Here is a 27,482-nt window from a genome sequence, read left to right on the forward strand (position 1 = left end):
CCCAGGGGGTGTGTCTCTGGCATTTGTGTGACCTAAGCAAACCTAGTTTCCAGAAAGATGGGGACTCCGGTCTTCAAATAGCACACCCGGGTGCCTAGAGCTCGTCTCCACGTGGGTGGGAGGTGCCGCCGAGAGGCCGGGTTGCCAAGGTGGCCGAGGGCCAGGTGTGTGCGCGACCGCCCCCCCCCCAGCCCAGCACCCCATCAGAGACGGCAGTGGGCCGGGGCTTAGGACAGCAGGGCGCTAGGAGCCCTTGGGGACAGATGTGCAAGCTGACCATCTGTAAACCAAGCCCGCGTGCACGGCAGGAGCAATGCTAACTCGGTCTGTCAGGAAGCCTGTAGGGCCACCCCGTGTCGCTGGGACTCCCGTGTCGCCTCTCATCCCTGCTCCTTTGGGTGTTACCGTGTCCTTGCTGCCCGCCAGCCCGAAGTCTCGGCTGCTCCCCATGCCGCACCCATCCTGTGGGCTCCGTGTTCCAGACACATCCCAAGCTGGATGGTCCTTCTGCCTGGAGAGCCGCGGAGGCCCCTCGTCACCGATCTCGTGTCCCTCTCTGGCCCACTCCGTCCCCACCCGAACCTGACTGACCCCAAGGCCAAGGGGACCCTGGGAGTTCCCGAACACAGCCTTTCCCAGTCTGCTCAGCTCCAGACCTGCCAGCCCGGGTTCCCTCACACCGCTGCCTGGCATTTCTGCCCCTCCCTCCTCCTGCGGCTTGTCCCGGCCTCTCCAGGGCCGCCCACCTTCCTGCTCCAGGGCCCGGGTTCTCTTCTTGGCACCCTCCACGTGCCTGCCCCACCGCAGCCAGACAAGGCCTCTTCTGCGCCAGGCTTGACCTGTTGAGTTCTATGTGCTGACTACGCGGGTGGGAAGGCGGGCGGGCGGGTGGAAGGGAGGTAGGCGGGAGGGTGAAGTTGGTAGGACTCGGCCCAGAACTGTTGCAGCTGTAAAAACCACGGTCACGAGGGAAAGCGGAGCCGCAACCCACGCCCGCTTTCTGTCGGTGCGGCTTCTCACCTTCTAACCGAGCTGTTATGTAAGAGACGTCGCAGCAGAATCTCTGGGACCCAAGCGGGGTCTCCAGGGCCGGCAGCGGACAGCCCCCTCCTAGGAAGGGACCGCAGGGAGCTGTGAGTTCCCAAGAGAAAGCGGGGCTGGAGGCATCCGACCGGCAGACGAGCTGCTGGGGTCCCCGAGGCTGCAGACGGGCGGCGTGCTTTGGACACCAGTGTCCTCGGGGCCACGGGCCGTTCAGGGCCCTCCCTGCACGGCCTCTCCCCTGCGTGCCCGGCAGCTGAGCCACTCCCTGGGCACGCTTCAGACCTGCTGTTCGTGGGGGCAGTGGAGATGTCCCCTCCTGCCCAGTTTCCTCTGGGTCCATAGAAGCGTATGCAGATCCGGGGCCTGTGGCTTTTCCAACCCGTCCGTTTTTAAAGCCTCCCAACTGCATTCCTGCAGTCATGCTCAGAAAACCTGTTTTCAGGGTGCCTGGCCGGCTCAGTTGGAGGAGCCTGGGACTTTTGATCTCTGGGTTGGAGTTCAAGCCCCATGTTGGGTGTAGAGATACTTGAAAAATAAAAAATCTAAAAAAAGCAAAGGAGAGCTGAGTCTCGCAGGAAGCACAGAAGGAACTGCCTTTGTAGGAGAAAGCTGGTGTTTTCTACACGTAACACGGGACTTAGTCCCAGAAAAGCCCCAAGCGGGCCTTTCGTACAGCTTCGTCCACGTCTTCTCTGGTCCGTGTTTCGGGTGCGAGACAAGTTCTGTCCCTCAAAGCTTCCTTTGGGCGGCCCCACCGTGGCGGGTTTGCGTGTCCTCGGGAGCGGCTCACGTCCTTCTGTCTTGTCTTGGCAGGGCCTCATCAAGATCCGGGGGGACCGGTGCTGGCGGGACCTCACTTGCATGGACTTCCACTATGAGGTGAGCCCCACGCGGGGGACGCGCCCGCCGCGCCACAGGTGCGGCCTCTTGGAGGCCACGGCTCGGCTCACAGGGCTGCCCCCTCCTGCTTTTTTTCTCGGGAGGGGTGGGGGGTGATGGATAGGTCACGAGGTGGCTTGCCGTGCCCCAGCACGTGGGGAGGGCTCCGTCCTGGAGGACACGGCTCCCGGTGCCCGTGGCTGTGGGCCCGGCAGTCCCTTGGGCACCGGTTCCTCCACCGCTGTCCACGGTCTTGCCCGGGCACCCTCTCCGGGCAGGTGGGCTGGCCCCGCCCACTCCCCCCCCCCCCCGGGCTGGGAGGTGCTCCACTGGGCGCCCTGCCCCCCAGCCGTGGCAGACGGACGTGGGGGCGGGCCCCAGTCCCGCTGTGCCCATGTTTCCAAGGCTCCCGCACCCCGTCCCCCACCCCTCCCTGGAACCCCGCCCGGGTCCAAGCCCTTCTGGACGTTCGTGTCCCTGCTGACTGCTCACGTTTGTGGGGGGGCGGGGACCGCATTGCCCCGTGAATGAATTAGCCCGAGAGCATTCGGTGTGTGTGCACAGAGAAGGCCTCCCGGGTGCCACGTCCCTCTTGGTGACACTCCTGGCGTGTGCCTGTCGGGACGTTTCCTTCCGCGTTTCCGCTCCCGGCTTGCGGCTCCAGTACGGGAAAGGCAACGTGCTCTGCCCTTCTTACGAGGCGCTTGCTTGCAGCCCTCCGCCCCTTGGGGGTTTTCAGTCCTGACGTGTTGAGTAGATGCCGACTCTGAGTCCCAGGCACGTTCGGCTTCGCGTCCTTTGTCAACCAGCCCGGGGCAGGGACGTCCCCACGTGTGCTGCATTTCGTGGGGGTAGGAGACCGTCCTCGGGGCACATGCGCCACAGACTCCCCTCCCCTCCTGCCCACGGGTCCATCCCTGGGTCCTGCAGCCACCTTGCCACAAAGTTCCAGACGGTAAATGTTCCTGGCTCTGAGGAGGGAGGCGGCATGGGGCCCCTTGGGCTGAGCCAGGACCCCTGGGGCCACCCAGCCAGTCCGGCCGCGTCCCCGCGACTGCCCGCTGTGTGCAGAGGGAGGGAGTCAGAGCAGGAGGAACAGGTGGCATGTGCCAGAGTCCCCGCGGCACCACCTGGCGTCGCGTGCCTGCAGGTCTTGACCAGAGTAGAGGCGGGACCCGGGACTCCAGTCTCTATGTCAGCAGGAGCCTCGGCCAGCAGGGAGGGGCCGGACGAGCCTGCACGCAGGGTGGGCGAGGTGTCCCAGCCTCGTGCATCCTCAGAAGGGCTGGAGGCAGGTGCAGGGAGGCAGAGTTCCTGCATCTCTCCAGCCCTGCAAGGGATCTGGGCAGACTGGGGGCATGTGACCCACGTCTTGAGGAGGGGGCCAGCCAGCCGTGATGTCAGTGTGAGGCCAAGGCCGCTGGGAGTCCGTCTTCTCGGACAGGCCAAGTCTTGGCTCAGCGATCGTAGTGGAACCCAGGGTGTAAGGGAGCGGCTGCCCTGGGGCCCTGGTTGCAGTGCCGCTGTCGCAGACCAGGAGCCTGTGCCCCCAGGTCAGGTCCCTTGCAGGGACAGAAGCACCCCGACTGTCTAGGAGAAGCTTTTGCCTAGTGGATCATGTTCCCCCACGCTCTGGAAGCTAGGTGGAGTGAGGGCACCCGACGCAAGTCAGGAGTCGGGGCTGGGACCCCTCGTGCTATTTGCTGCCCGCAGAGCCCCGTCAGGTTGTCTGTGTGCCTGAAGCAAGGATGGGGGCCACATGGCCTGTCCTCGGTGACCTGGACTCCACAGTCGGTGGCAGGTGGCAGTAGGATGAGAGAGGGTAGCTCGTTCACTGTCACGGCACTGCTGGCGGGAGACTCACAGGAGGGACCCTTGGGACAGCCAGGGAACCGGCGGTGGGGGGGGGGGGGGGGCAGGCACGCAGGTGAGAGGGAGGAAGGGGCTCCCGGCTAAGACAAGAACCTGGAGTGCCGTCAGCATGGGGGCTGAGCCCCTGCTCCCCAGACCGGGCAGTGAGCCGGAGGCCAGCGAGGCGGGAGGGGGGGAGGTCGGCCCCAAGCGCCGACAGGAGAGGCCGGCACCCGGCACCACAGCCTCGGCCCGCGGTGTCCCGTCTACGTCCTCCCGTGACCTGGGCGCAGCTCCTGGTGGACTCAGAGCACAGGAGGGCCCGGGCAGGGCCCCTGCACGTGTGTCGTCAGCCTCGGTAGGGGAAAGAGCGGGTGACCTCCGAGGACGCTCCCAGGATGAGCCACGGTCCCTGCGGGTCTCACGGTGGCCCTGAGCAGCCACAGCAAAGCCAGCCGTCCCTCAGAAGGTGCCGGGAGCCCTGGCCCCCGCGCTCACGGGCTCTTACACGGTGAAACCGTCCACGAGAAAGGCCCCGGGATGGCCTCCCTGCCAGGCGCTCAGCGAGGGAGGAAAGGAAAATGCTGTCTATCTGCCGACACCTCTGTTCCCTGTCAGGGTGGCCGCGAGGTACGGTGGCACCCCACGCGGAGCAGCACGACTTCGGGTAGGGGCCCCCCGTGACCTCTCTGCCCAGAACAAACGAGTCGGGATCTGAACTCGTAACCTTTACGATGCTTTAGTTCCCGGACGTACCCTGGACGTGCGCACGCCTGAGCGGGCCCCTGCCCGCAGCTGCGGGGACGGGCGTGCGGTGTGGTCTCTGAGCAGCCACACGGGCTCCCGCCTCGCTGGCCACCCGCCGGGTTCCACCTGCAGCGCTTCTGGGGTCGGGTCTGTGCCCCACCTCAGGCCGCGGGAGGCAGCTGGTAGATGCCAGCACCGGTTTCGTTCTAAAGTCCTTCATGCAGAGGTGACTTTCCGCCTGGGACACAAATCACGTTCGGCTCCCGCGACTGTGAGCTCCTGCGGTCCCTGGCGCGTCCGAGGGGCCTGGCACGTCCACTGTGCTTCTAGGCGCGACTTCCACGCCTGGGCGGGACGGCGGGCTTGAGGGCATCTGTGGGGTCCGCCTCAGAGCCTCGATGCCTGAGCAGACCCTTCAGGAGGCGGGTCCGTGCCACGCGGGGGCCCCCCGGCCTCTACCCCTCCGAGTGCGCGTGAGGCCGTCCACACGAGCACTGCCTCGTCGGTGTTCGCTCCCGGGGCCCCGAGCACCAGCCCAGCCCAGCGGGGATCGCCTTCCCGCTGCTCCCTGAGCCTAAGCCAGCTTTTGTTTGTTTGTTTGTTTGTTTATTTTTGAGCGAAGGAGAGAGACAGAGTGTGAGTGGGGGAGGGGCAGAGAGAGAGGGAGACACAAAATCCCCAGCAGGCTCCAGGCTCCGAGCTGTCAGCACAGAGCCCGACGCGGGGCTCAAACTCACAGACCGTGAGATCACGACAAGCTGAAGTCAGACCCTTAACCGACTGAGCCACCCAGGAGACTTTTTTTTATTTTTTTATTTTTTTTTTAATGTTCACTTACGGTCATTCTTGGCACCCTGCCTCCCAGGTCCACCCCAGGTGCTCCTTCCCAGGTGCCAGTGATCTCGGCCATGCCAGGATGCTCTCAGGGGTGACTGAGGCAGGCTGGGCCCCAGGGATGGACAGCAGTGCCGGTGGGAGCCTCCAGCCCCTCCCAGGCAGCCAGGCGTCCTCCCGGGGCTGGGCGGTGTCATGGGGGGCTGCTCACTAAACCCTGGGCATCGTGTCCTCCCTCCCTGGGCGAGCTTCGGTCATCTGCGCGTGTGAATGCCGGCCCGCCGAGCGGTGACCAGCGTCTTTCACGGCCCACACGCCCTTTCTGGCTGTGCCCGTCGGCCTTGGGTACAGCCGAGGGCACAGCTGGGGCCGCTCTGCCAACGCCCCCACCAAGCACAGCAGGACCTTCCTCCTGCATCGCACACCGGCCCCAGCACAGGAGACTTCTGTTTGGGTCTCGGGCCAGTGGGTCCTGTCTGTAACTGCCACCTGGGGACCTGGGTTACCAGCTGTTCATACCATAATTTGATGGGGGTCACCAAACGCCCTTAAATACAGGGGTCCGTAAATCTGGAAGGAACCAGACTCAAGACTGACATTACTGTGAAAGCTACGAATGTTAACACGATGGCGGTGGGGGCTGAGTTAGCTCCCGTGGGTTGGGAGTCGAGGCTTTGTCCCCCGGCAGCTTTCCTGATTTCATAGGAAGTGTATTTTGTGCGTACTGGGGACAGGAGGGGAACACCGCCTGGCTAGGTGCTTGTGGTGGCCCACGCCCTGGGGTCACCCAAAGGGCGAGCTCTGCCAGACCAAGTCCGTGAGAGGCAGGGGTGCAGCCTTAGGGTCAGCGAAGGTCATTGCTGCGCCTTCTTCGTACAGACCCATGCCGCGTGCCCTCGGGGCTGCTTCTGACCCGTGTGCGCCTCGAGGCTTGACCCTGTCTTCCCAAGTTGAAGCTGGTAACAACCCCAAGGTTTTCATCAGATCAGTGACACGCATACTAGAGTGTCAACTCTGTGAGGCCAGTTAGTGTAACCGAGTTCCCGCGTAGGTGAGAACTTTGCAAGTGTCCTTGTTATTGATTTCTAGTTCCATTTGTTATTGTCAGAGATCATATATGATGTGATTTGAATCTTTTCAAATGTATTCAGACTTGTTTTGTGGCCCAGAATACGGTCTTCGTGAATGTTCCGTATGAGCCTAAAGCAGGAGTGTCTGCCCGTATTCGCTGAGTGCTCGTGAAGTCCAGCTGGATGGTAGGGGTTTCGTCTCCTGTGTCCCCGTGTTTTGTCTGTCTACTTGTCCCGTCAAGTATTGAGAGAGGAGCTGAACCGTGAAACCGCAATTGTGGACTTGCGGACACGTGGGCCGGAAGAAATGACCCTCCCTCGTAGGCGGGTCCGATGCTCCCCCGGCCAGCGGCGTTGGCGCGGCCTGCATCTTCCACGCTGTGATTGTCAGCCCACATGCGTCCTCGAGTGAGAAGTGTGTGGCGTTGGGCCCTGTTGCAACACCTGGTCAGACTGCCTTCCGGTTGTGTGTTCGTCACCGTCCCCGAGCACGGCGGTCTCGTGGCTGCTGCTGGTTTGCTGTTCCGCCCAGCTGTCCTTTACATCTTCTTGTGTCTTTTTCCGCTTCTTCTGGATTTCTCGGATGTTTCTTACAACCCCTGTCCAGCTCTTTTCTCAGCTCATTAGCTACAATCGTTTTGTTTCCGTTTCCGTGGTAATTTGAGGGCTTGCCGTGGGAGTCTGTCATACGTCACAGCTAGGACCGGGACAGTGACGCGCTCGCTCTCTCCCCAAGCCTCCCGCTGCTGCTGTCGCACGCGTCCTGTTACAGGAGCCACAGGCCACGTCGTTACTGTTGTTGTCCAGTCAAATTGGCCTTTAGAGATGGCACATTACATCGGAAAGACAGCCTCGTGTGGCTGTCCGAGCCCTCAGCATCGCCAGGGCTCCCCTCCGATCACCACCTGCTTTCCCTCCACCGGGCGGCCGCCCCTCACACCCCATGCGGGTTTGCTGCCGCGGGGCTCTTGATCCGAAGGCCTCTCTCCCCCTTGTCGGTGAAAGACGTTTTCGACAGACTTGTTTCGGTCCTTGAGGGACGCGGCTCCAGTGCCCTCTTGCTGGGACCCGGGCTCGGGCGGGATGAGAGCCCCCAGTTCTTGCGGAGCCGCCACAGCCACCCCCGGTGTCTCGTGCTCTTCTACCCGGCACCAGGACGGTCCCGGACCCGTGCGCGCAGCTCCTTTGTTTCCTTCTCTGCCGCCCGTCATCGGGGCGGGAAGCGGAGGCGGCCTCAGGGGGTCTGAGCTCCCAAGATGAGCACACACGTGGCACCCGTGTCCGCCTTGGCGTCACCAGGGACGGAGCCTTCAGCCCTGACGTCGGGGCCCGCAGCAGGCCAGCCGCCAGCTGTGTGAGAGAACACGGTACATCTCCCGGTGTCACCGAGACCCTCTCCTGACAGGCGCGAGCGACGTCCACTCCCTGCCACCAGGGAGCCGCCCACAGGGAGACGCCTTCGTGTCCCCAGGGGACACACCTCCACCCCGCAAACAGATGCAAACTTGAGACCGCGGGGCGGACACCTCACCTCCCGGGCTCCGCGAGCCGCGAGCGTCCCGGGTTGGCAGTGATGGTGCGACCGGGGTTTTCTGTGGAACCAGAGTACGTGCAGCTCGAGGGTTTTCAAAACTTGTTCTTGAGACAAGGATTACGCACATTCCTCTTCTCATTGAAACCTCACGCACATAATTCGTAGTCCCTAAAATGGGGAAAGGGCTGAAAAAGCTGTTTCTGTCCTCACGCTTCTCACTGAGGGCCTGGAGAGGAGGGCGTTGGAACCGACAGGAAGGAACGTCGCTTTCCCCAAATCCTGAAACTGCTTTCATCACCCTTCGTGTTGTCCTCACGTTTTTCCTTTTTAAAAGTGTCTTTTTGGGGGGCACCTGGGTGGCTCAGTCGGTTGGACGTCCGACTCCGGCTCAGGTCGGGACCTCACAGTTCGTGGGTTCGAGCCCCGCATCAGGCTGTGTGCTGACAGCTCGGAGGCCGGAGCTGCTTCGGATTCTGCGTCTCCCTGTCTCTCCGCCCCTCTGCCACGTGCCTCTCATTCTCTCAAAAATAAATATACATTAAAAAAAATTTATCTTTTTAAGGGACCCAGCTGTAAAATGACCCACGGGTCCCCCGGCTGGCCATCCCCCAGCCTGCAAGCTGGGCCGAGCTCCGGACACTCGGCCACGATTCTCTAACGAGCTGCAGCCGCGGTGGTGAGCACAGCAGGCCCTCCCGCCACTGCTTTATGGGGTGCGACGTTCCAGCCACCTCCAGGGTTTACAACCGGATTTTATGACACAGTGGTCTTTTCCAGCATCAGTGCAAACAAAAATAAAACTCTGTCTCCGCCTTGCAGAAGGGAGACCTCGGGACCCTCCCAGCCCCTAGGCCCAGACACAGCCACCCATGGGAGGAGCGTGAGCCCTCAGCCGGCGGCCGGCAGTGTGGGGCCTTGGGAAACAGAGCCATCCTCTCAAGGACTTGTCGTGGGAGGTGTCGGACACCCGTCACAGTACTCGTTCTCGTTTCTGTGTGGCAGAGAAGCCAGGTGGAGGGCACGGGGCCCACTCTGGGGCTCACACCTGCAGACTTGGGGCCCCGTCCCCCCGCTGACCCGCTGCCCCCTGCCGCGCCAAGCGGCAGATGATTCTACCGAGCACGTGTCTCTGCTTCACGATAAGTAAGGCCACAGAAACTCGAAGGAACGGGAACTTGCAACAGCTGTCAAAGTTTATTACAAATTCAGGTCACAACCTTCTCAGAACCCCAACAGGGTCCCTGACCACTGTCCTGTCGAGGCTCCCGCTGCCGCGGGCATGACCCAGAGGTGGCGTCGGTGGGCTGCCAGCTGGGGAGGCCCCGAGCTCAGCCCTCCCGAGAAGACGCGTCTTGCCTGACCTCTGCTGAGAACACGCAATTACTCACAGAACCCCAGGAGTCAGTCCCTTGTCCCAGAGATGCGGTTCCCAGAAATCTGCCCCAACCAGAGATAAACACGAAGTTCAAGAAATGAAAACTGGCAAAGAACGTGGTGCCCCCAACTGGGGGCAGCCCCACCCTGGGCGCCCCCTGCCAGGAACACAATGAGCCTGCCTTGGGTGGTGGATGGTGGCCTGGCCGCTCCAGGGCCTGGAGGCGGGGCCTTGGGGGGCTGGCCAGCCTCACCCCCGACCCAGACAGTTTGTTTCTGCCGGGAAAACACTTTAGCGACCACCGCCCACGCCTCGGGCTCACTCCCACCTGCGCGTTGAGGAAGGAACAGATGAGACGCTCAGCGCCTCTCCCTGCAGCGTGACTCCGTGAGGAGCTTGGCCTCTCTCCCCCATCTCCCCGGGAGCAGGGGTCCCAGAAGGTGGACAGCTGTCGCCGGGACCTCCGCAGATCGCAGGAGGGCCCACACCTCCGGAGAGGCAGATGTGACCCCCTGGTGCGGTGACTTCCGAAGGACTGACCTCTCTGAAGGCCAGGTAGAAACACGTCTCCGTGTCCCGTCACCAGCTGGAGGCCGTGAGCGAGGCTGGTCTGGAAGGGCCCAGCAGAAGACACTTCCTTGTGCCTCCTGCTCAGTGCTGGACGGTCCATGTGAAGGACAAGGGCCCGGGGGCCGCCTGTCCGCGGGGCCCCGGGGGCCGTAAACCCCAGATGATCGTGAAGAGGAAGGCGCATCCTGGGCACACGTGCTGTACTCGCTCAGGGGCCCAGGGAGCCCCACCCACACGCCTGCCACCGCGTGTCCGGGCCACGGAGGGTCCGAGTCGGCCGCACCCAGGGTTGAGGGCCGGGGGACCTGGAGAGAGCAAACAAGGCCCCGAGGCCGTGTGGGCAGGTGCGCCCTTCTTGTTCACAGGTGGGAACACGTGTCACGTGCTGAGAGCCCCTGGGGTGGACGGGGAGAGGCCCGCCGGGCGCTGCCCCGGGCTGCAGACGTCTGTTCGGAACACGCGTAGACGCAGAGCTGTGAGCTAGACGGGTGTGGACGGAGCCACGCTCGGTTTTCCCGCTGGGTCCACCGAAGGGCCCAGAGCCCGTGACACGCGTGCCCAGGCCGGGCTCCCATCGAAGGGAACGTACCTGAACCAGAGGCGGCAGCGTCTTCAGGGCCAGAAGGTAAGGAGCGTCTCTGCAGTAAGTGACGGCGAAGGACCCGCGTGCCCGCACAGCTGGGCCGGAGGGACAGGTCTCCCTTGCAGTGGAACACCAACTGACCAATGAGGAGGAACGGCGGACCCAGAAGTCATGGCTCAGAGGCCAAGAGAGCCACGGATTCTGGCAAGAATCCGCAACAGATGCTGGAATGCAGGCGGGGGTGGGGAACTCCAGGGCCTCAAAGTGCTGGGCACGGCCCGGTCGACACCCCCTAACCGGGTCCAGGTGGAAACGGCCATGCTAAGGCACATGGTCCCCTCAGCCCCCCGGGGACAGGCCCATCCCCTCCTCGGCCTCCTGCCCAAAGTGCAAGCCCCACATCTACCGTGAGGGACACCCTGCAGATGAGCTAGTCTGTGTCTAAGATTCACACGAGGGTCTAGAGAGTCTGGGGGCTGGGTCGCCTTTTGTTAAACACATCCTGCCGGGCAACAGGAGGAACCTGAGTCAACCGTCCCTGGTTGTGACCGAGACAGCTCACCCTTCACGCTCAAGTACTGAGGGGCCAAGCACATGAGGTGGGGAAGAGTGCCGTTCAGGGAGTCTCTTTCGTATTCTACCGACTTTTCCCTGAGCCAGAAAGTGTGTCCGATGGAAAGCAAGAAAAGTGTTCCCAGGTGGGACGGTGGCCCTTCCCCGGCAGTTGTCCGGCCAGGAGCTGCCCCCAGCCTGAGCCAGGGGGCGGGGCGGCCGAGGGCCGCTGTGTTCGCGACCCACTCCCGCGGCCTCTCGTCCCATCCCGCCACCCTGCGTGTCCAGGGCAGCATGTGGCCGGCGTCCTTGGACCAGCAGTCCCCACCTCTGCCCACTCACGACAGACAGAGGGACAGGTACTGGTGTCCACGCCACACGGGTGCCACGCCAGGGCACCTTGGGGCTGGGGAGCAGGTGGGCGTGGGGTCCCGGCAGCAGCTACGGACAAATACTTCCTCCTCCGGCCTAAACCACCGGTGACGAGTAAGTCCTTTAGTGTCAGAAACATCTTCAGAGTTTCAAAGCTGGAACTGCACCGGCCCCGCCGCTCTCGTCCGTCTGTCCCTTTGGGCCCAGCCTCCCCCTCTGATGGTGATGTCCTCGTGTGACGCGTGCGTGCGGGGAGTGTGAGCGCGAATCCTCGAGAGAGAGAGCGTTGGCACACGGCCTGCGCACGCCCGGCGGCAGCAAGGGAAGGAGCAAGGCCCCTCGCCTGGGCCGGGCTCCCCCACACCCGCTCCATCGTGGGCCACGCACCCTTCCTGGAATCTGAGGGCTCCGGTTGGTGTTTGAACCTGCGGAGCTTGTGCGGGTGTGTGAGGAGGGCACGCAGCCTTCCGCGTGGCCTGCTCCCAGCCTCCTCTCCTGCCAGGGGTCTGAGGGAAGACGGGGCCCCTGAGGTCAGGGGCGCAGGGCCTGTGAGCCGGGCCCTGGGGCGGCCAGCACCGCGGCTGAGTCAACACACAGGCCTCGTGGGATGTGCACGCCCGCCCCCCTCACACGTGTGCGGAGGCCATTCCCGGGAACACACACAGGGCCGGAACCCCCACCCCTGGCAGCCTCGGAGCAGAAACCTCCCTCTTGCGAGCGCTGGCCCGAAACATGGGCTCCCCCGGTGCCCCGTCCCTTTGGCCAGGACAGACCTGAGCTCCTAGGTCACCAGGACCGTCAGGGCACCACGGTGGGTCAGCGTCAGAAGCTACAGGAGACCAGGCAGGGGATGGCGATGCACACCCTGAGCAGTCGCTGGTCCTCGGTACCGCCCCCCACCCCCACACCCTCAGCACGTGAGCCACCGGAGAAAGGGCCACGGAACCGGCCTCCCCTGTGCCCTTGCCGGCCAGGATGCTCCCAGACCCCTCCCTCCCCTAAAAACCCCCTTGTGCTTCTGGGCCCGCCGGTGGGTGCTGCGTGGGCAGGGGTCCCCTGTGGGCAGAGCTCCAGGCTTGGCTGACGGGCCTGCTTCTGTTCCCCAGACGCAGCCGGTGCCCAACCCCATGGCCTACCTCCTGCACCAGTCCCCCTGGTGGGTCCACCGCTTTGAGACGCTCAGCAACCACTTCCTGGAGCTCGTGGTGCCTTTCTTCATCTTCCTTGGACGGCGGCTGTGCATCCTCCACGGGGCCTTACAGATCCTGTTCCAGGTGAGCCCACGGCCGACGTCACCCCCGTAACTGTCCCCGAGATCGCGGGCTCTGCTGGGGGAACGAGGCACATGGCCCAGGACGTGCCACCGGGAAGCCCTCCGTGGTGCCTTCCGTGGGGTTCCTTTCACGTGCGAGCTGCACACTGGGTCTCCGAGGAGAGGGCTGGTGGGGGTCTACTTCCACGCGGACAGCTGTTCTCAACCCCCGGCTCCGGGGCCCCCCCGCGGTGGGCAGGGGCTCCACCACCTGCCTCCCCTGGGGCGCTGACCATCCGGGACCTCTCCTTTCCCTAAACGTGGGCATCTACCTGTCGATCCCCAGGAAAAACACTGTGGGGACGTCCAATGCCTACGTCGTCTTTATTGTCCTCGCGGACAACGACCGGTCCCGTGTGTGCGCCGCGTGAGAGTGCTCCTGGGAACAGCTCTCCAGACGGAGGGGCGCCGGGCCCGGCCGTCCTGCTCTGGGGACCCTGGGGTCCGCCGTGGTGGCGGTGTGCCTTGGGCTGTGCTCCCTCGGTTACGGAGCGTGTCCCGCGGTGCGGACGTCCCGCAGCTGTACCATCCGGGGCGTTTCCAGGTTTTCACCGTCACAGACAAATGGGAGTCTGTGTCCCAGGCGGGCGCGACGTCACGCGGGACGCGTCCTCTCCTCTCCCTCCGGCCCGTGAGCCCCGCTCGTCCCGCCTCCTCGCCAACTCTGCTCCGGTCGGTCTTTCCGTTGGCCGTTCTGGTGGGTGAGGATCCGACGGGGGGAGTGGAATCCGACGGCAAGAGCCGCCACCTTGACGAAGGCCCTGCCTTCCGGCGCCTGCGGTGCGGGTCGTCCACAGCAGAGTGTCTCATACCCACCGGGGTGGCTTCCTGCCGGACGCATCTCTCGAGTTGATCCTGTCGGCGGAAGTTTTCTCAGCCGTGTTCCTCTCTGCTGCTGGGGTGCAGACACAGTGCTGACTTGCACGTAGCGGCCACGTCCGACTGCCCCCGCGCTCATCGCCTGTCCCTCTGCTCGTCACCCCTTGGGGTAGTACGCGCTCCGGCTGCTTTTGTTCTGGGTTCTACGGGTCCCGAGTGGATGCTGAATTTCAGCAAGCGGTTTTTTGTCCAGCAGCTGGGAGAGGGCCTCCCTCCCGTAAGTTGGAACACAGGGAGGCGCACGAACGCCGCGAACGCTGAGCCAGTCTCACATCCTCGGGTGAACGCGGCTCTGCCACACGTGTACTTCGACACGTCCCGGGGAATAACTTGCCGGTATCTGTGTGCATCTGGCGTGGCCGCAGGGAATGACGTCCGTCGCCAGCGGTGGCCCGTCCGGGCCCCGCTCACGGCACTTCCGCCCCCCACGCGGCTCCGCGAGGGCAGGCGGCCACGGGGCAGAGGCGGCACCTCGGGGGCTGTTGGACAGGCCGGGTTTGCATTTGTCCCGAAGGCAGATTTAGCAGCAAACGTTTTCCTGGGAACTGGGCCATTGGTCACAGCAGAGAGGTTTCTTCCCGAGCGGAGGCAAGACACGCTCTCAAGTCACAAGTGCACGTATCTCAACTGGTGTTTTTGGACTGGTTTTTGCGTCTTTGGGTTTCCTTTTGTTCCTTTCGGCCTTCTTGAACTATTTTTGTTGTTCCATTATTTCTCTCTGAGTTACACGTGTGGCTTCGTGCGGGTGAACGCGTGCTCTTTGCCCAGACTGAAAAGTCTGAATTTCCTCCCTGTTTTGCTGCCACGGCCGCCCAGGCTCTGCTCCGGCCCTCCAGTGCTTCGGTGGCTCTGCTTTTTTAATTCATACACTTTTTTAGAACGGTTTTGGACTTACAGAAAAGCTGAGTGCGGAGGGTCCCCTTGTCCGTGAACTTGTTGCATTCATGTGACACCCCGGTCACAATGAGCGTGGCCGGGCCCGTGACCCCTGCTCCCCCACCCTCTGATGAGGGACACGCCCAGGCCGGCAGGGGCGCTGCGCATCACGCCTGCCCCACGCGCACTTGAGCCCCGTGGTCCCACGGCCCCAAGTCAGCAGGAGGCGGCCTCGGGCAGAGGCTGGAGCATCCCTGAGAGCGTCCGCCAGTGTGGGCGCCACCTCGTGCTGGACCCTCCTCCGCTGTCCGAGGATGCCCGGCCAGTGGGCTCCCCTGTCCCCTCCCACAGGAGCACTTCCCCCTCCCCATTCCAAGGCGATTCAGAGGACCCTGGCCAGCACAGCCCGCTTGGCATCAGGGTTACCATGGTGCCAGAGAACCGCTCAGCGTTGTGGGGCCTTAATTAGCCACCGCCTCGGCTGCTTTTCCGGGCTGTGGACCACGGGGACCCTCTCCAGGCTGTAAACCTGCCTGGGCCCGCGAGACCAGCTTGCACCTACCGCTTTCTGTCCAAAACCCCGAAGCCAGGGTTTGACGAGTGGAAGAGGAAAGCACACCGTCCCGTCACTTGACAGGATGAGGGGGGAGGTTTGCGCTAGTAGAACGGATGGAGAGGCTTCAGCGCCTTGAGGGCGGGACTGGAGAGATCCTTACTTGCCCGCAGAACCAGGGCCCTCGAAGTGCCCTTGTCCGTTCACAGAGTGCTTGGCGGGAGTCCTGCGTCAGGCCGGGCGCCAGCTTGCCGGACCCGGCTGGGCCGCGAGTCCGAATCCTGGCCTGGGGCACCAGCGTCTCCACTGCAAGCAGAGGGTCTCAGGCCACGTGGCCGGTCTCGACCCTGTTCTAGGCTCTGCTGCCCGCATGCGTTAATGGCACACGGCGATGGCGCAGGAACGCGGGGCAGGGAAGGCCAGAGCCGCACCTTCCCGACCTGCAGTTCTGGGCATTATTCTACAAGACCAGCTCTTCTGCTTGTAGTCCGGGCAGGTCCCCAGTGTCCCCCCTTCTAGTGCCATGCCGTGCGCCAGACAAGGCAGCAGAACGCTAGCACGGCGGCTCTCCTCCGAGGCACGGTCTGATGTCCCCACGGGGCCGGGCCCCAGCTCCCTGGAGCAGGGAACACGGATGGCCGGCTGGTCCAGCCGCGACGTGTCCGGCCCCCTCCCAGGCAGCGTGGGGTCTCAGGCTGGGGGGCCGCAGGGCGCAGTCTCGGGGCAGGAGCGGGTGTGCCGGTCACCCCAGGGAGCGGTACGCTGTGGGCACGCCCACCCGAAGGTTTCCGCGTTGTCCTGACGGGGGCCACGCTCCCGTTTCTGCACCCGACACACTGAGGGGCGTCTCTGGTTCTGTTTGTTTCCGTTCATTCCTTCGGGGAAGGGTTGAGGATGTGAGCATGCTCACCTCCTCCCACGCTCAGTTTACACAGCTGTTCCGGAGGGTTCTACAACGCCACCGGTCCGCTGTCTCCTTGGAGAGGTGCACGTGAGAGGCGACAGGAGGGCTGAACTGCGCGGTCCCGGACACCTCCCCCCCATTCTGCCACCTCAAGCCTCAGGGAGAGACCCTGGCAGGGGGGCACCCCTCCTAGCCTGGGAGTGGGGGTTTGCCAGGCAAGTGGCTCCTGGTCAGTACAGAGACCAGTCGTTCACCCCACACCCGTCTTTTCCACCTCCCACAGTGTCCTGCTCCCTTCCAGTCTCTAGGACTTTGGGCAGAATCGGGAACGTGTCACACTGGGGGCCTTCACCGGGGACGCGGGCGCAGAGAGCTGCCTCCCCCAGCCCCTGAGCCAGAGTTGGGGTCCTGGCCACAGCAAGTCACCTACAAGCACGGGTGTCCTCTCTGAGACTGGGAGCTGAGAGCCCGGCACGGGAGTTCCAGAAACCCCTTTCCTTTGGTGTCTGTTGCACCACCGGACCGCCTGCTCAGCGTCTCCTGAGCCCAGGATCCCATGCGCACGGCTCAGCGTCCTGAGTGTTCTCCAAGGCTTCCCTCTGGTCCCCGGGGGGGCAGCACGCGGGGCTGCCGGCCCAGGTCTGGTCTCCCGCAGCCCACAAGGTGACCTGCAGGCATGTTTCAGGCTCCGTTGCCGCCATAAACACAGTGTGAACCGTTCACTGTCCCTTAAGAGAGGCTGCGGCAGTGGTGTCCCCTCAGCACACTGGGGCCAAGCACGCCAAATTCCCTTTTTCTTATTAAAAGTAACCATCCCGATGGATGGGAGGAGGGATGAGGGGAGTGAGCCAGGAGCATGCATTTCTGCAGCCTCAGGGCTCCTGCTGCTTTGTCAGAAGCAGACTTCTTACCCAACGTTGTGCTCTGTGGCACCCTAGCTCTCCGGGTCAGGACACCCCAGGTGGGCTCACAGGAGGGTGACCAGCGCGGGGGGCGCAGGTGGGTGAGTAACAGGTTTGTGCCACTGCCCTACTCAGACCCACCAAGATAGGAACCAGGGGACAGCCAGGCCTCTGGTCACTTTGGGCCTGTTGCCAGCCTTTCAGCACATCCTCCCCACCTCTGACCCAGACAAAATTGTCAGAAGCCTGTGGGGCCGGAACATTCTGGATAATGGACTTGTGGGCCTCTTCCTGACATTTCCTCCTCTCCATGGCCTGCACGGGAGGGGGGGGCCATGGGGAAGCATCAGGGCAGAGCCTCCCCAAGCCCCATCCCGACTCCAAAGGCGGGGGTGGGCTGGGAGCCCAACGGCCAGGAGGTGGCGCCAGGGGTGGGATGGCTGGCCACCGACCGTGACCCTCAGCGGAGCCGCTTGGTTCCCCACAAGCTGTTCAGCAGTGGCCCTCCCCGGGGCAGGTCCCACGCAGCCCCTATTCTCACGTGTGGCTGGAGATGCTGGTCACCAGGCAGAGGACCCGGTCTGGGCTGACAGGACCCGTGTCCCCAGATGCAGACTCAGAGCCCCCTGCTGCCAAAGTAAGGGTGCCACACAGGGGCACCGCGAGCCTCAGAAGGCGGCCCGCGTCTCAAGCCTCAGGCTAAGGCCTCGGGGCCTCTGGGGGTCACACGCGAGGGGGCAGCTGGCTGCAAACGTCCCCCTCTTCGGGGAGTCTGCAGCGGGAGCAAGGGCCCCACAGGAGATGGCCCGGCCTGTGCTGAGCAGCTGGGGAGGGAGGGTCCGCCCGGGCATGGCCACCAAACCCCAGTTCACTCTGGGCGGATGGGGTTGTGGGCCCCCGTGGCCTGGGCCGTCTGCCCCTCCAGGAAGCCTCAGGTTAGGGCACGGCAGAGGGAGTGGCCAGCAAAGCCTCTTGATGGCACTCAAGTGGAAAACACCGGCGATCTGGCACAGAAGCGGGAAGAGCAGGGTCCGTCACACCCTGGCAGCCACCCGCAGGTTTCCCGCCCCGGGCACTGCAGCTGCGGCCAGCGGTCAGCACGAACGGCCCATCGCCACTGCGGGCCAGCAGCCCTCCTCTCGGCAGCCACGCCACGGTCCAGGGTCGTTTGTTGCCCGAACAATTCTCCTTTAAGGAAATTTAAGACATACTTAATAATTCACGCACGTATGGCCGTTGCGGACTCTGCCCCCCCCAGGGCACAGACCCAGGTCTCCCGGGAGCTGTGCTGCTGGAACGGTGCTCCGACAGGCCGCGGCCGGCTCTGGACTCCGGCCACCTTCCAGGACCGCTCTGTCACGTGGGCGTTTGAGCCCGACACACGATGCCCAGGGGTCTCCACTGTGGACTCGCACCGCTGCGACCCCGGCTCCTGCTCGCGTCGTGAGCCTGCTGGTGAGGCTCCCACAACCGCAGCGCGCCTGTGTTTCCTTGGGCTCCTCTCATCTGTGTGCTCAGCATTGTGGTCAAATTAGAATGTTTGCACCCGCCTTCCTGACATTCTTACTGTCACACCTCCCCGGGTGTGACAGACCCGTGCCCCTGGGGGCTGCACTTTGGTCGGCGGTGGTCTGGGCCTCAGTTCACAAGGCGGCCCCTGCTCTGTTCCCGCAGTTTGGCGGACTTTTATCGTGTCCGTTTGTCCGACGTCCTTGCGGTAAATTCTCCATCTCTCATGTGACCTCTTAAACTCTCAAAGTGCGTTTGGTTCTTTTACGTAGTTTTCCTAGTTCTCTTAATTATGACGACGTTTTCCCATCAATTCCTTACTTTACTCACAGTAGCTGCTTCAACACTCTTACCTCCTCGCTGCAGATTTTCTCATGTGATTCTACTCCCGTTCCATCCCAGCGGTGGCAGCGTTTCTGCAGAGGTGACCGGACGCTGGCCACCACGGGCCGTGCTAGTGAGCGTCCTCTCGGTGCTGAGTTCTCTCTCCTGACGAGCGGCTAACTGTTCACAGGTCCGCTTCTCCGTCCCGGGCAGGTGGGACATACCCTTCGCTGCAAGGCTGGTCTGGCCCTCACAGGGCCTGCGCCTCGCCAGGGTCTCTGCTGGGTGCCTGGCTTCTTTTCCCCGTGTGAGCTTCCACGTGCCCGTGACTCGGTGGTGGCAGGCCCGAGGGCACCCGGGCCATCCCTGCAGCGCTCGTGTGGCGAGCGCCCGACACCTCGACCTCCCCGGAGTCAGGCTTGCGCCCCTGGGGTTCCCTCCCTGTGCTGAGGCCGCCCAAGTGCCTCCGGGGAGAGCAGAGGCCGGAGCGGTGCCGCGGCACTGGCCGCCGTGGCTTGCGGGACGGCTGCCTTACCTGCTCTGTCCCCGCTGTCCCGCTGCCGCACTATATCCGCCCCTCGGGCCCTTAGCCCGGAGAAGCCCGTCGCCCAGATGCCACTGGGGCTGCCGAGCGATGATAAGGCAGGACGGCTGTGGCCTTGGGCCCCAGAGACTGACCCCACTTTTCCAGGATGAGGAGGCCGTGGCGGGATGCCAGCTACCATTCCTCTGCCTCAGCTCGTACCATTCCTCGTCAGGCTCTACTCGGTGGAAACAGGAGGAAGGGCGTGCGATCAGATTGTTCCGGGGAGGCAGACGGGACGGGGCGTCCCCGTCCTCGGTCTGGGTGTTTACAGACGGAACTCGGGGAGGACACCGGGCCACGTGGTTCTGCCCAGTTCTCAGCTCTGGGGCCAGACCCCATGGCTGCGCCCTGGTGATCTGCCTCCCACGTGCCAAGTGCTGTCGAGAAACCGTGTGACCACCCTGCTCCCCCAACCTCTGTTCCGACGTGGCGAGCGGGCGAGCCCCGATCTGGCCAGCCCCGTGCCACTCCGACTCCAGCCTGCCACTCTACACGCCACCTGTCCTGCCGCGTGTTCGACATCTTTCAGTCTAAACGCTTACACGATCTTTACTGCTAATTCAGCCTGGGACACGAGAGCCTGCCAGAGCCCCGTGAGCCTGTGCCTTGCTCCGCTGGGGTGTCCTGGCCCCCTTTCACTCTGACACACGGGTCTCCTGCCCCTTCGGGGGGTTTCTGGAAAGTCCAGCAGGAAGCCCCCGATGCTGCTCAGCCCGTCTCCCTTCCCTCGAGGGTTTGTCGAGTTGCCTTCTGAAGCACCACTCACATCTCAGCAGAATCCCCCTGCCTTTCCCCTGGTGTTTTTATTCTCCTTGACACACTGGAGAACGTCAACGTTCTCTGCCAGTGAGGCTCCTTTAAGATTAGCGGCTTTGGACTGGCTTTCTCTGGGGTCTCAGAGGCGGCCGTGAGGGGCCAGAGGTGAGACTGGGCCTCGGTCCCTGTGCAGGTTCCACCAATTACGCCTGGAGGGGAGCCCCTGGGCCGTGTCCCCGGGCACTACGAAGGTCAGCGCAGTGTCTGTAGGCAGAGGTGGGTGCTGGCGGCCAGCAGTGAGAGGGCGGCTGCCGGGCTCTGCGGGGCAGGGGTGCGAACGCCCCACCTAGCCACCCCAGGTGGGCCCCGGTGTCCTGGCTGGCCCAGAGAGGACTTTGGGAACGCACCCCGGTGCGGGCGGGGGGGAGGAGGCAGGGCTCACCGTCTCGGCGGCAGCCGAGCCATAGGGAGCAGCGGAGGGAGCTTCTGCTGGCACCGCGGCCCCGGAGCTGCACCGAGCCCGCCAGCCCCGCGGGGACCCGACAGAGTGGACCCCCAGTCGACGGCACGGAAAACACGGCAGAGAGGAGGCACAGCTTCCCCTCGAGTCACCTGCTGATGCGGCTGGGAGAGCGTCCAGGGCCCCGGGCGACCAGCGCCGGAGGTCAGGCGCCTGGAGGAGGGGGGACCAGGATGCCGTGTGTGGCACACTGCGGGGGGAGCCCAGTGTGCCCGGGGCACCTGCCAGCTGGGACCAAGGCCCGGGGGAGAAATCATCTAGAGGCTCGGAACCAAGAATTACTCCTGGGAGAGCCGTGAGTCCCTGCCTCTCACGTCCCACCTCGTGATGTGCCCTCATCCTTAAAGCTGCTGAGACCACTGGAAGCACGGCTCCTCCTGCCAGAGCCTCCTGAGGCTGGTGGCTGTGACCCCACCTTCCTCCCCAGTTGCCGGGACCAGGGCCGGCTGCGACCACAACTCGGGAAATAAGGGGCTGGGGCGTCAGCCGGGACTCGCCCGCCACAGAGAAGAGCAGAGGCAGAGTGGCCCCCAGCACCCACGGGCCACGCGGGGAGACCTGACCTCGACGCCCCGCTCCGGGCCGTCCCACGGTGAGGTCGCTACACGGGGAGACGGCCTGCTCGGCTTGGTGACGGCCACTGGCTTGTCCAGGCCGTAGTCGCTGCCGAGGTCTGTCCATCTGCTCACGTGTGCGGATGACCGGCTCGGATTCTTCTTCTCGCCTCTGGGCCGATTCTGCTACTTTCTGGCTTCCTCTTTTTCTCAAAGTCCCTCCTAAAGCAGGTCCATTTGGCCACTCCCATCCTCACGTCTCCTCGGGGCGTATGCGGCAGGCTGCTCGTCTCCTGTGAACCTGTCAACTCCTGCCCCGTCCTGCCTCCCTGCCCCCCCTTTCCCCCCACCCCCAGACTTGCGGGCCGCGGCCATCCCAGGGCAGGTCCCGGGTGCGAGCAGGGCCGCCGGCCTACAACGGGGTCTGGGTGCAGAGGAGTCCCCAGCCTCACCCCACATCCAAGAAGCTAATTCGCAACTAAACACATGACGTTTACACCCGTGTGGCCCCAGAGTAACCAAGCGTCTCTCGGGACGCGTCTCAGGACACACAGAGCACTGCTTGTAAAGCTTCTAAAAAACTAGTCACTTGTAATTTTGTGAAAATGTCAATTGCAACCCGATGCTCCGACAGAAGCAGTCTGCTGGCTGGAAACAACGGAAACGCACGCACGTCTAACAGGCTCCACAGGGACACCCCAGCACTGCTCCCGCGGGGCACACCGAGACCCTGTGGGCTTTGCTGGGCCCCACACGCCCGAGCCCCACTGCACACGTGGCCGCGGGTCTCGGGACACCGAGGTTTCGTGCCTGCCACGTTCGGGGACAGGCAGAGTGACAGAAGGCAGAGGTCAGCTCACAGGTCATAGGGTGGGGGGGGGCGGACGACACAGGCACCAGGGGACTATCTGGAGTGGAACTTTCTAGGTTTTATGGTGATTTACACAAGAGTCGGCATTTGTCAAGAGCCTGAACTATACGCCTTTATCATCTGTGTCAAGAGAACGGACTTAGAAAGTAAGGAGGCACGTTTGCCAGAAGCTCACGGCTGCTGCTGCCCTTGCCGCCTGCTCCTGCCGGGTTCCCGAGTCCAAGCCCCTCTGAGGACACCCATCCATCCCCAGGGAACGGCAGCCCAGGGCATCGGGGCCTCCTTGGAGGACCGGCCTCACAGGACCCTCCCCGCTCGGGTCGGGCGCATCTGGCTGAGCCGTGCGGCCCAGGGCGGCGTGGGTCTCTGAGGCCGGATTCGCGGCCCCATGTCCGTGAACGGGGTGCGGGCCCAGCAGCCTCCCCACCCCTCCCCCTCCAGTGCCCACTGACAGGGCTGTAATCAGGCCTGATTATTTTCAAGTCACTAAAACAACTTAAACGTGTACAGCTGCCAGAAGGAACTTTCCCCATTTCTGGCTGGGATACAGCCGTGACAGCCAGCATCTCGCCGGGAAACAGGCTGGGTGTGCGGGAAAACCCCAGGCTGTTGGCACTCTGTCCGCTCAGAGATTCCGTGACCTTACTTCTCACAGCCAAGGTGCTAAGTCGCTTTTAGGGATGAGCCCTATCGGAAAACTGCCACAGCCTGGGTAGTGGGAAGTCGGCAGACAAGTGGTAAAGCCGGTGGCGGTTTCTCCCCAAGCACATCTGGACTTCCTAGACCCCGGGTCACCCCAGACCCTGCAGCAGAACCAGCCTCTCGGGATGGACGGTGGCCAGCCCCGGCTCAGGCTGAGAGCGTGCCGGCGGTCCAGCCCCACTGAAGCCGAACCCGAGTGGAGGCCGGCCACTCTATCCCAGCAGGCGCCCCGGGCCCTGGCCGGCCTTGTACGTGGTCACTCAGGACGTGCCTCGGGGACCGGTGGCTGTGGAGGATGGGGTGGCCGCACAGGCGCCCCCCACCCCTAACTTCCGGGTAAGCAGCCAGAGCCTCGTCCCCCTCCTGCGTGACTTGGGCACAGGTCCCCGGGGGCTGCCGCAGGCCTGTACTCGTCGACGGTCACCACAGCAATTGCCCCAACACAAACTACGGCATCAAACAGCGCAAGGAGACCAGCTGGGGGTCCCGTGGGTGGGAACCGGGCAGCCCCGGAGGCCGGGTTCCACTCAAAGCTCTGGGAAGAACCCGCCTCCGAGATCAGCTGGGGCGTGGACACCCTTATGAGGGAGAGGGATCCAGACCTCGCGCACCCCACGTTTCTCCAAGGGCCACCCACGCTAGGCTGCCTCGTCCCGGGCAGAGCGTGCCACGGTCGAGGTCCTCGGTGAGCACCCCTGCCCTGGGCTCAGGCGCTGCCCCGCCCCCTCCAGGTGGTCCTCGTCATCAGCGGGAACCTGAGCTTCCTGAACTGGCTGACGATGGTGCCCAGCATCGCCTGCTTCGATGACGCCGCTCTGGGGTTCTGGTTTCCCTCTGGGCCTGGGGGCCTCAAGGACCAAGTCCGGAAGATGCAGGAAGAGGCGGCCCGAGGGGCCCGGCCCACCCTAAGATACGGTGAGTGGACACCCCCGCTGTGGACAGAAGCCCTTCGTCCCCAGGATGGGGACAACCAGCCCATCAGAGAGCGTCCACATCAGCCTCAGAGAGCGTCCTGGCTCGGGCGTCCGGGCTGCGCCAGGCCCTTCCCTCGGCTCCTGTGAGCCCACAGGCACCCCTCCCTGGCGGGCACCTGGCCTACAGTGAGGCTCACCCCACCATCCCCCTCCCTGCCCCCCGCCCCCCAGGCTGCGTGGTGCGGCAGGCAGTGCACGTGGCACTAGGCATCCTGGTGGCCTGGCTCAGTGTCCCCGTGGTCCTCAACCTGCTGAGTCCCACGCAGGTCATGAACACCTCCTTCAACTCCCTGAGGATCGTCAACACATACGGCGCCTTCGGAAGGTACGTGCGAGGTCTCTCCTCGCCCCGTCCGCCGTGTGCGCACGTGCGACCCAAGGTCCCTCACGGAGACCCACCCCCCACCTGCCAAGGGGGCAGCCTCGGTCTAGGGCAGGGTCGTGGGGAGGTGGGTGGGAACCGGGCAGCCCCGGAGGCCGGAACCGCCGTGTCCGGAGGCCGGGTTCCACTCAAAGCTCTGGGAAGAACCTGCCTCCGAGATCAGCCGGGGCGCGGACACCCCAGTCTCAGCCGGGTCTGCTCAGGAGAGAAGCCACGGTGCAGAGGCACAGCAGCCGCCACCGTCGTGCGCCCAAAGCCCCCCGCCTCGGTCTCCCCACAGCATCACCAAGGAGCGCACGGAGGTCATCCTGCAGGGCACGGCCAGCCCCAACGCCAGCGCGCCGGACGCCGTGTGGGAGGACTATGGGTTCAAGTGCAAGCCGGGAGACCCGGGGCGGCGGCCGTGCCTCATCTCTCCGTACCACTACCGCCTGGACTGGCTCATGTGGTTCGCGGCCTTCCAGGTAAGGGCCTCTCCTGCTCCCGGCGCGTTCCCAAGGCCACGACGCCCTTAGTGGGGGTGAGCCCTTGCCTCACACGGCCCCCCTGGGAGAGGTCGCGGCCGAGAAAGCCAGCGTCAGGGTGTCAGCGGGGGCCTCGTTCACTCAAGGACAGCCTCAGGAAGACGCCTCACACGAGACCCCGGGGCCAGCAGGTGACAACACTGACAGGCCCGTGCCCGCTCCATCCGAGGACAGGACAGTATGGCGGGAGCTGGGCGCTGAGAGGAACGGTCCACGGGCACCGGCCCCACGGCCAAGAGCAGGGAGTGAGCGGCCCCTCCAGAGAGGAACCCAGACGGCGAAAGTGGGACGGTGGGCCCGGCCCCCAGGAGACACTAACCCCGACCACACTTGGGGGGAGGGAGGGGTGAGGAAGCAGCAAGCTGAGGGCCCCGGGGACCACGGCTTAACGGTTCTGGCCCATCCAGGGGGCCCCCCACGTGCCCGGCTCTGTGCCCACAGCCAGCACCCCACTCCTTTGTCACCCCCAGACCTACGAGCACAACGAGTGGATCATTCACCTGGCAGGCAAGCTCCTGGCCAACGACAGGGAGGCTCTGTCCCTACTGGCCTTCAACCCTTTCAAGGACAGGGCCCCCCCCAGGTAAGAACCCTTTCCTGGACAGCCCAGCGTGCCCTCAGCACTCTCTCAGCGCTGCTCCTACAAATGCGGGCACCCCCAGCCATGCCCCAAACACCTGAAAACATGCCTGAGTGCCAAAGTCCCCACGCTCCGGACCCCCCACCTTGACCAGCACTGCTCGCCTGCGCCAGAGGGCAGGGTGTGGCACCGAGTGTCGAGCCCTTCCTTTCCCAGGGGTCACCTGCCCCCCCCGTCCCCCCCCCGCAGCCTCTCCTTCCAAGGAGCAGCCGCTCGGCAGGCAAGGGCCAGGCTGCCCGACACGAGGCTTCCCTTGCAGGTGGGTCCGGGGAGAGCACTACAGGTACAAGTTCAGCCGCCTGGGGGGCCGGCATGCTGCGGCGGGCAGCTGGTGGGTCCGGAAGAGGATCGGCCCCTACTTCCCCCCACTCAGCCTGCGAGACCTGGAGGGCTACTTCCGGTCCCGGGACTGGCCGCTCCCGGAGCTGGAGTAGAGGCGGTCCCGGGCCAGTGCGCGGAGGAATAAAGCAGGAAGGCCCGGCTACCTGGGTGAGGTCTCGTGCGCCCGGGGAACCGCCACCCACTCCCACAGAGGAGAGGGGTCCCAGGGCGACTCGTGCTGGCCTCCAGAGTCAGTCCTTACAGATGGAGTTCTCTGCGGAGAGCCCGCCCCCGGTCCCTGGTCCCTTTGCCGGTCACCAGTACCGCCCTGACCCCACCGTGTCCACCAGCACCAGGGCGCTGGGCCCACACAAGCCCCCGGCCCCGGGGCACCCGAACCCCATCACGTGCCTGGCGGGGCCACAGGGAAGCTGCCACTCCCGACCTGTGCTCTTAGCAGCCCCTGGTGCTGCCCCCACGCCCGGGAGGTGCCCGGGAGAGGGAGACGCCACGGCTCCTGTCCGCCCCTTGTGCCTGCCCCCTTCTCAGAACCTGCACGCCTCCCCCTCCCCCAGCTCCAGGGTCCAGAGGCACAGACAGAAGCCCTTTGTTCCTCCCTAGGCGAGCCCCCTCCCACCACCCCCCGGCCCGTGAGTGACCGTGGAGCCTCCTGCTCCCTGACCCCTGCCCTGGGAGTGCCCACGGCAGCAATTCCGAGGACTGACGGGCGCAAGTTAAACTACGTGGATTATTCCTTGCCAGGCGTCCTTCTGGGGGTCTCTGCCACGTGACGTGGACTGCGGCCCCACATCGTTACTGCCTGATGTGAGCCGGGAGCACACACGACTCCCACCCCACGGCGGCGCCCCTGCCGATCAGGTGGCCCGACTCCCTGCCCTAGCTGCCCCTCCCCCTCCCCGCACCCGTCCAGAGCGCCTGGCCACCCCAGGGAGGGTCCCGGAGGGAACGAGGTGCTTCAGGCAGGAGGCCCGGCCGAGGGGGGCACAAGCGCGGGTCTGTGTGGAGGGCCCCCCCACACACACAGCCCGCCGGGGGTGGGGGGGGCAGCCAGCCGGTCCAGGTGCCAACAGAGAGGCCGTGTTCCTGCTCGCGGGGACACAGGCTCCCTGTGTCTGGCTCAGGACAGACGCGGCCTCAGACGAGGAGCCTGGAGCCAGCGAGTCTGCCCGCGGTGGCCGCACGGAGCTGCCCACCAGCCCGCCGTGGCCTGGGCAGCCCTTCCTAGGGGGCTGTCCCGGGAGCTCTGCCGCTGGGTGGGGGCACGGGGCGGGCGGGCGGCCTGGGGAGACTCCGCCGCCAGAACCACCACAGGCCCCTGGCAGCTCTCGTTCCCGTACCCTGGGCTCACCACACCCCTGCCCGCGGGCGCCACGCCAGGCCTCCTCCACCTCTCCCAGGACAGCCTCCGATGGGCACGATGCTTAGGCCTTCGGGGCACACTGGCCCTCAGACAGGACAAACATCCGCTCGCCCAGAGGGCCGCTGCAAGGGACACACGACATCTCCCACGGCCCGTACCCTCCCAGAGGCCCAGGGTGCCCCAGCCTCCACCTTCAGAGCCTGTCCTGAGGCCCATCATCTCCCTCCTGAGACCCCACCCCTCCTCCACTCGAAATCCTCCCGTGGCCCCAGCCTCACTGAGCACAAGCCTGGGGTCGCGCCACGGCCCCCGTTCCTCACGCCCACCGGTGCCGGACCACAGGGCCTTTGCTCTGGCAGCTCCCGTGCCAGCTCCACACAGCCCACCCCCCTTGAGGGCCACCTCATCCTGCCTTCGCCAGACCCCATGCCGTTCCTCCCAGGGCCGAGCGACACCGATACGGGCCTGCTGGATAAACTGTCCACCTGACAAAGGAGAAAGGTCCCAAATCCGCATCTACTCAGCCTGACCCTGCGCTCTCTGGGAAGCTGTTTCTTGGTCAACCCAAGAGAAACTTCAGGAGCTGGGGCTCGGGGACACG

At 64.6% G+C, this 27,482-nt stretch overlaps 1 protein-coding gene and 1 long non-coding RNA gene across 7 annotated transcripts in view; one reads left to right on the forward strand and one right to left on the reverse strand.

The window, feature by feature from the left end:
* LMF1 (lipase maturation factor 1) overlaps positions 1 to 25,661 on the forward strand; it is an 85,646-nt gene extending 59,985 nt beyond the window's left edge. For 4 of the 6 annotated variants that reach the window (XM_045461820.1, XM_045461819.1, XM_045461824.1 and 1 more), the window contains 7 exons: positions 1,858 to 1,923; positions 12,518 to 12,685; positions 23,391 to 23,574; positions 23,805 to 23,958; positions 24,296 to 24,479; positions 25,010 to 25,122; positions 25,439 to 25,661. In XM_045461820.1, the coding sequence (XP_045317776.1) occupies positions 1,858 to 1,923; positions 12,518 to 12,685; positions 23,391 to 23,574; positions 23,805 to 23,958; positions 24,296 to 24,479; positions 25,010 to 25,122; positions 25,439 to 25,613 (1,044 nt within the window). In that variant the 3' untranslated portion in view covers positions 25,614 to 25,661. The remainder of the gene's footprint in view (positions 1 to 1,857; positions 1,924 to 12,517; positions 12,686 to 23,390; positions 23,575 to 23,804; positions 23,959 to 24,295; positions 24,480 to 25,009; positions 25,123 to 25,438) is intronic. The other 2 variants (XM_045461823.1, XM_045461821.1) reach the window with 1 other exon arrangement.
* On the reverse strand, positions 9,135 to 10,199 carry LOC123589559. The gene is made up of 2 exons (XR_006708389.1): positions 9,875 to 10,199; positions 9,135 to 9,662 (listed from the first exon to the last, which is right to left on the reverse strand). It is a non-coding gene; the product is annotated as an uncharacterized LOC123589559 (long non-coding RNA).
* Positions 25,662 to 27,482: the final 1,821 nt, after the last annotated feature.

Source organism: Leopardus geoffroyi, chromosome E3 (genome assembly GCF_018350155.1).
Source record: "Leopardus geoffroyi isolate Oge1 chromosome E3, O.geoffroyi_Oge1_pat1.0, whole genome shotgun sequence".
NCBI classification, from domain to species: Eukaryota; Metazoa; Chordata; class Mammalia; order Carnivora; family Felidae; genus Leopardus; species Leopardus geoffroyi.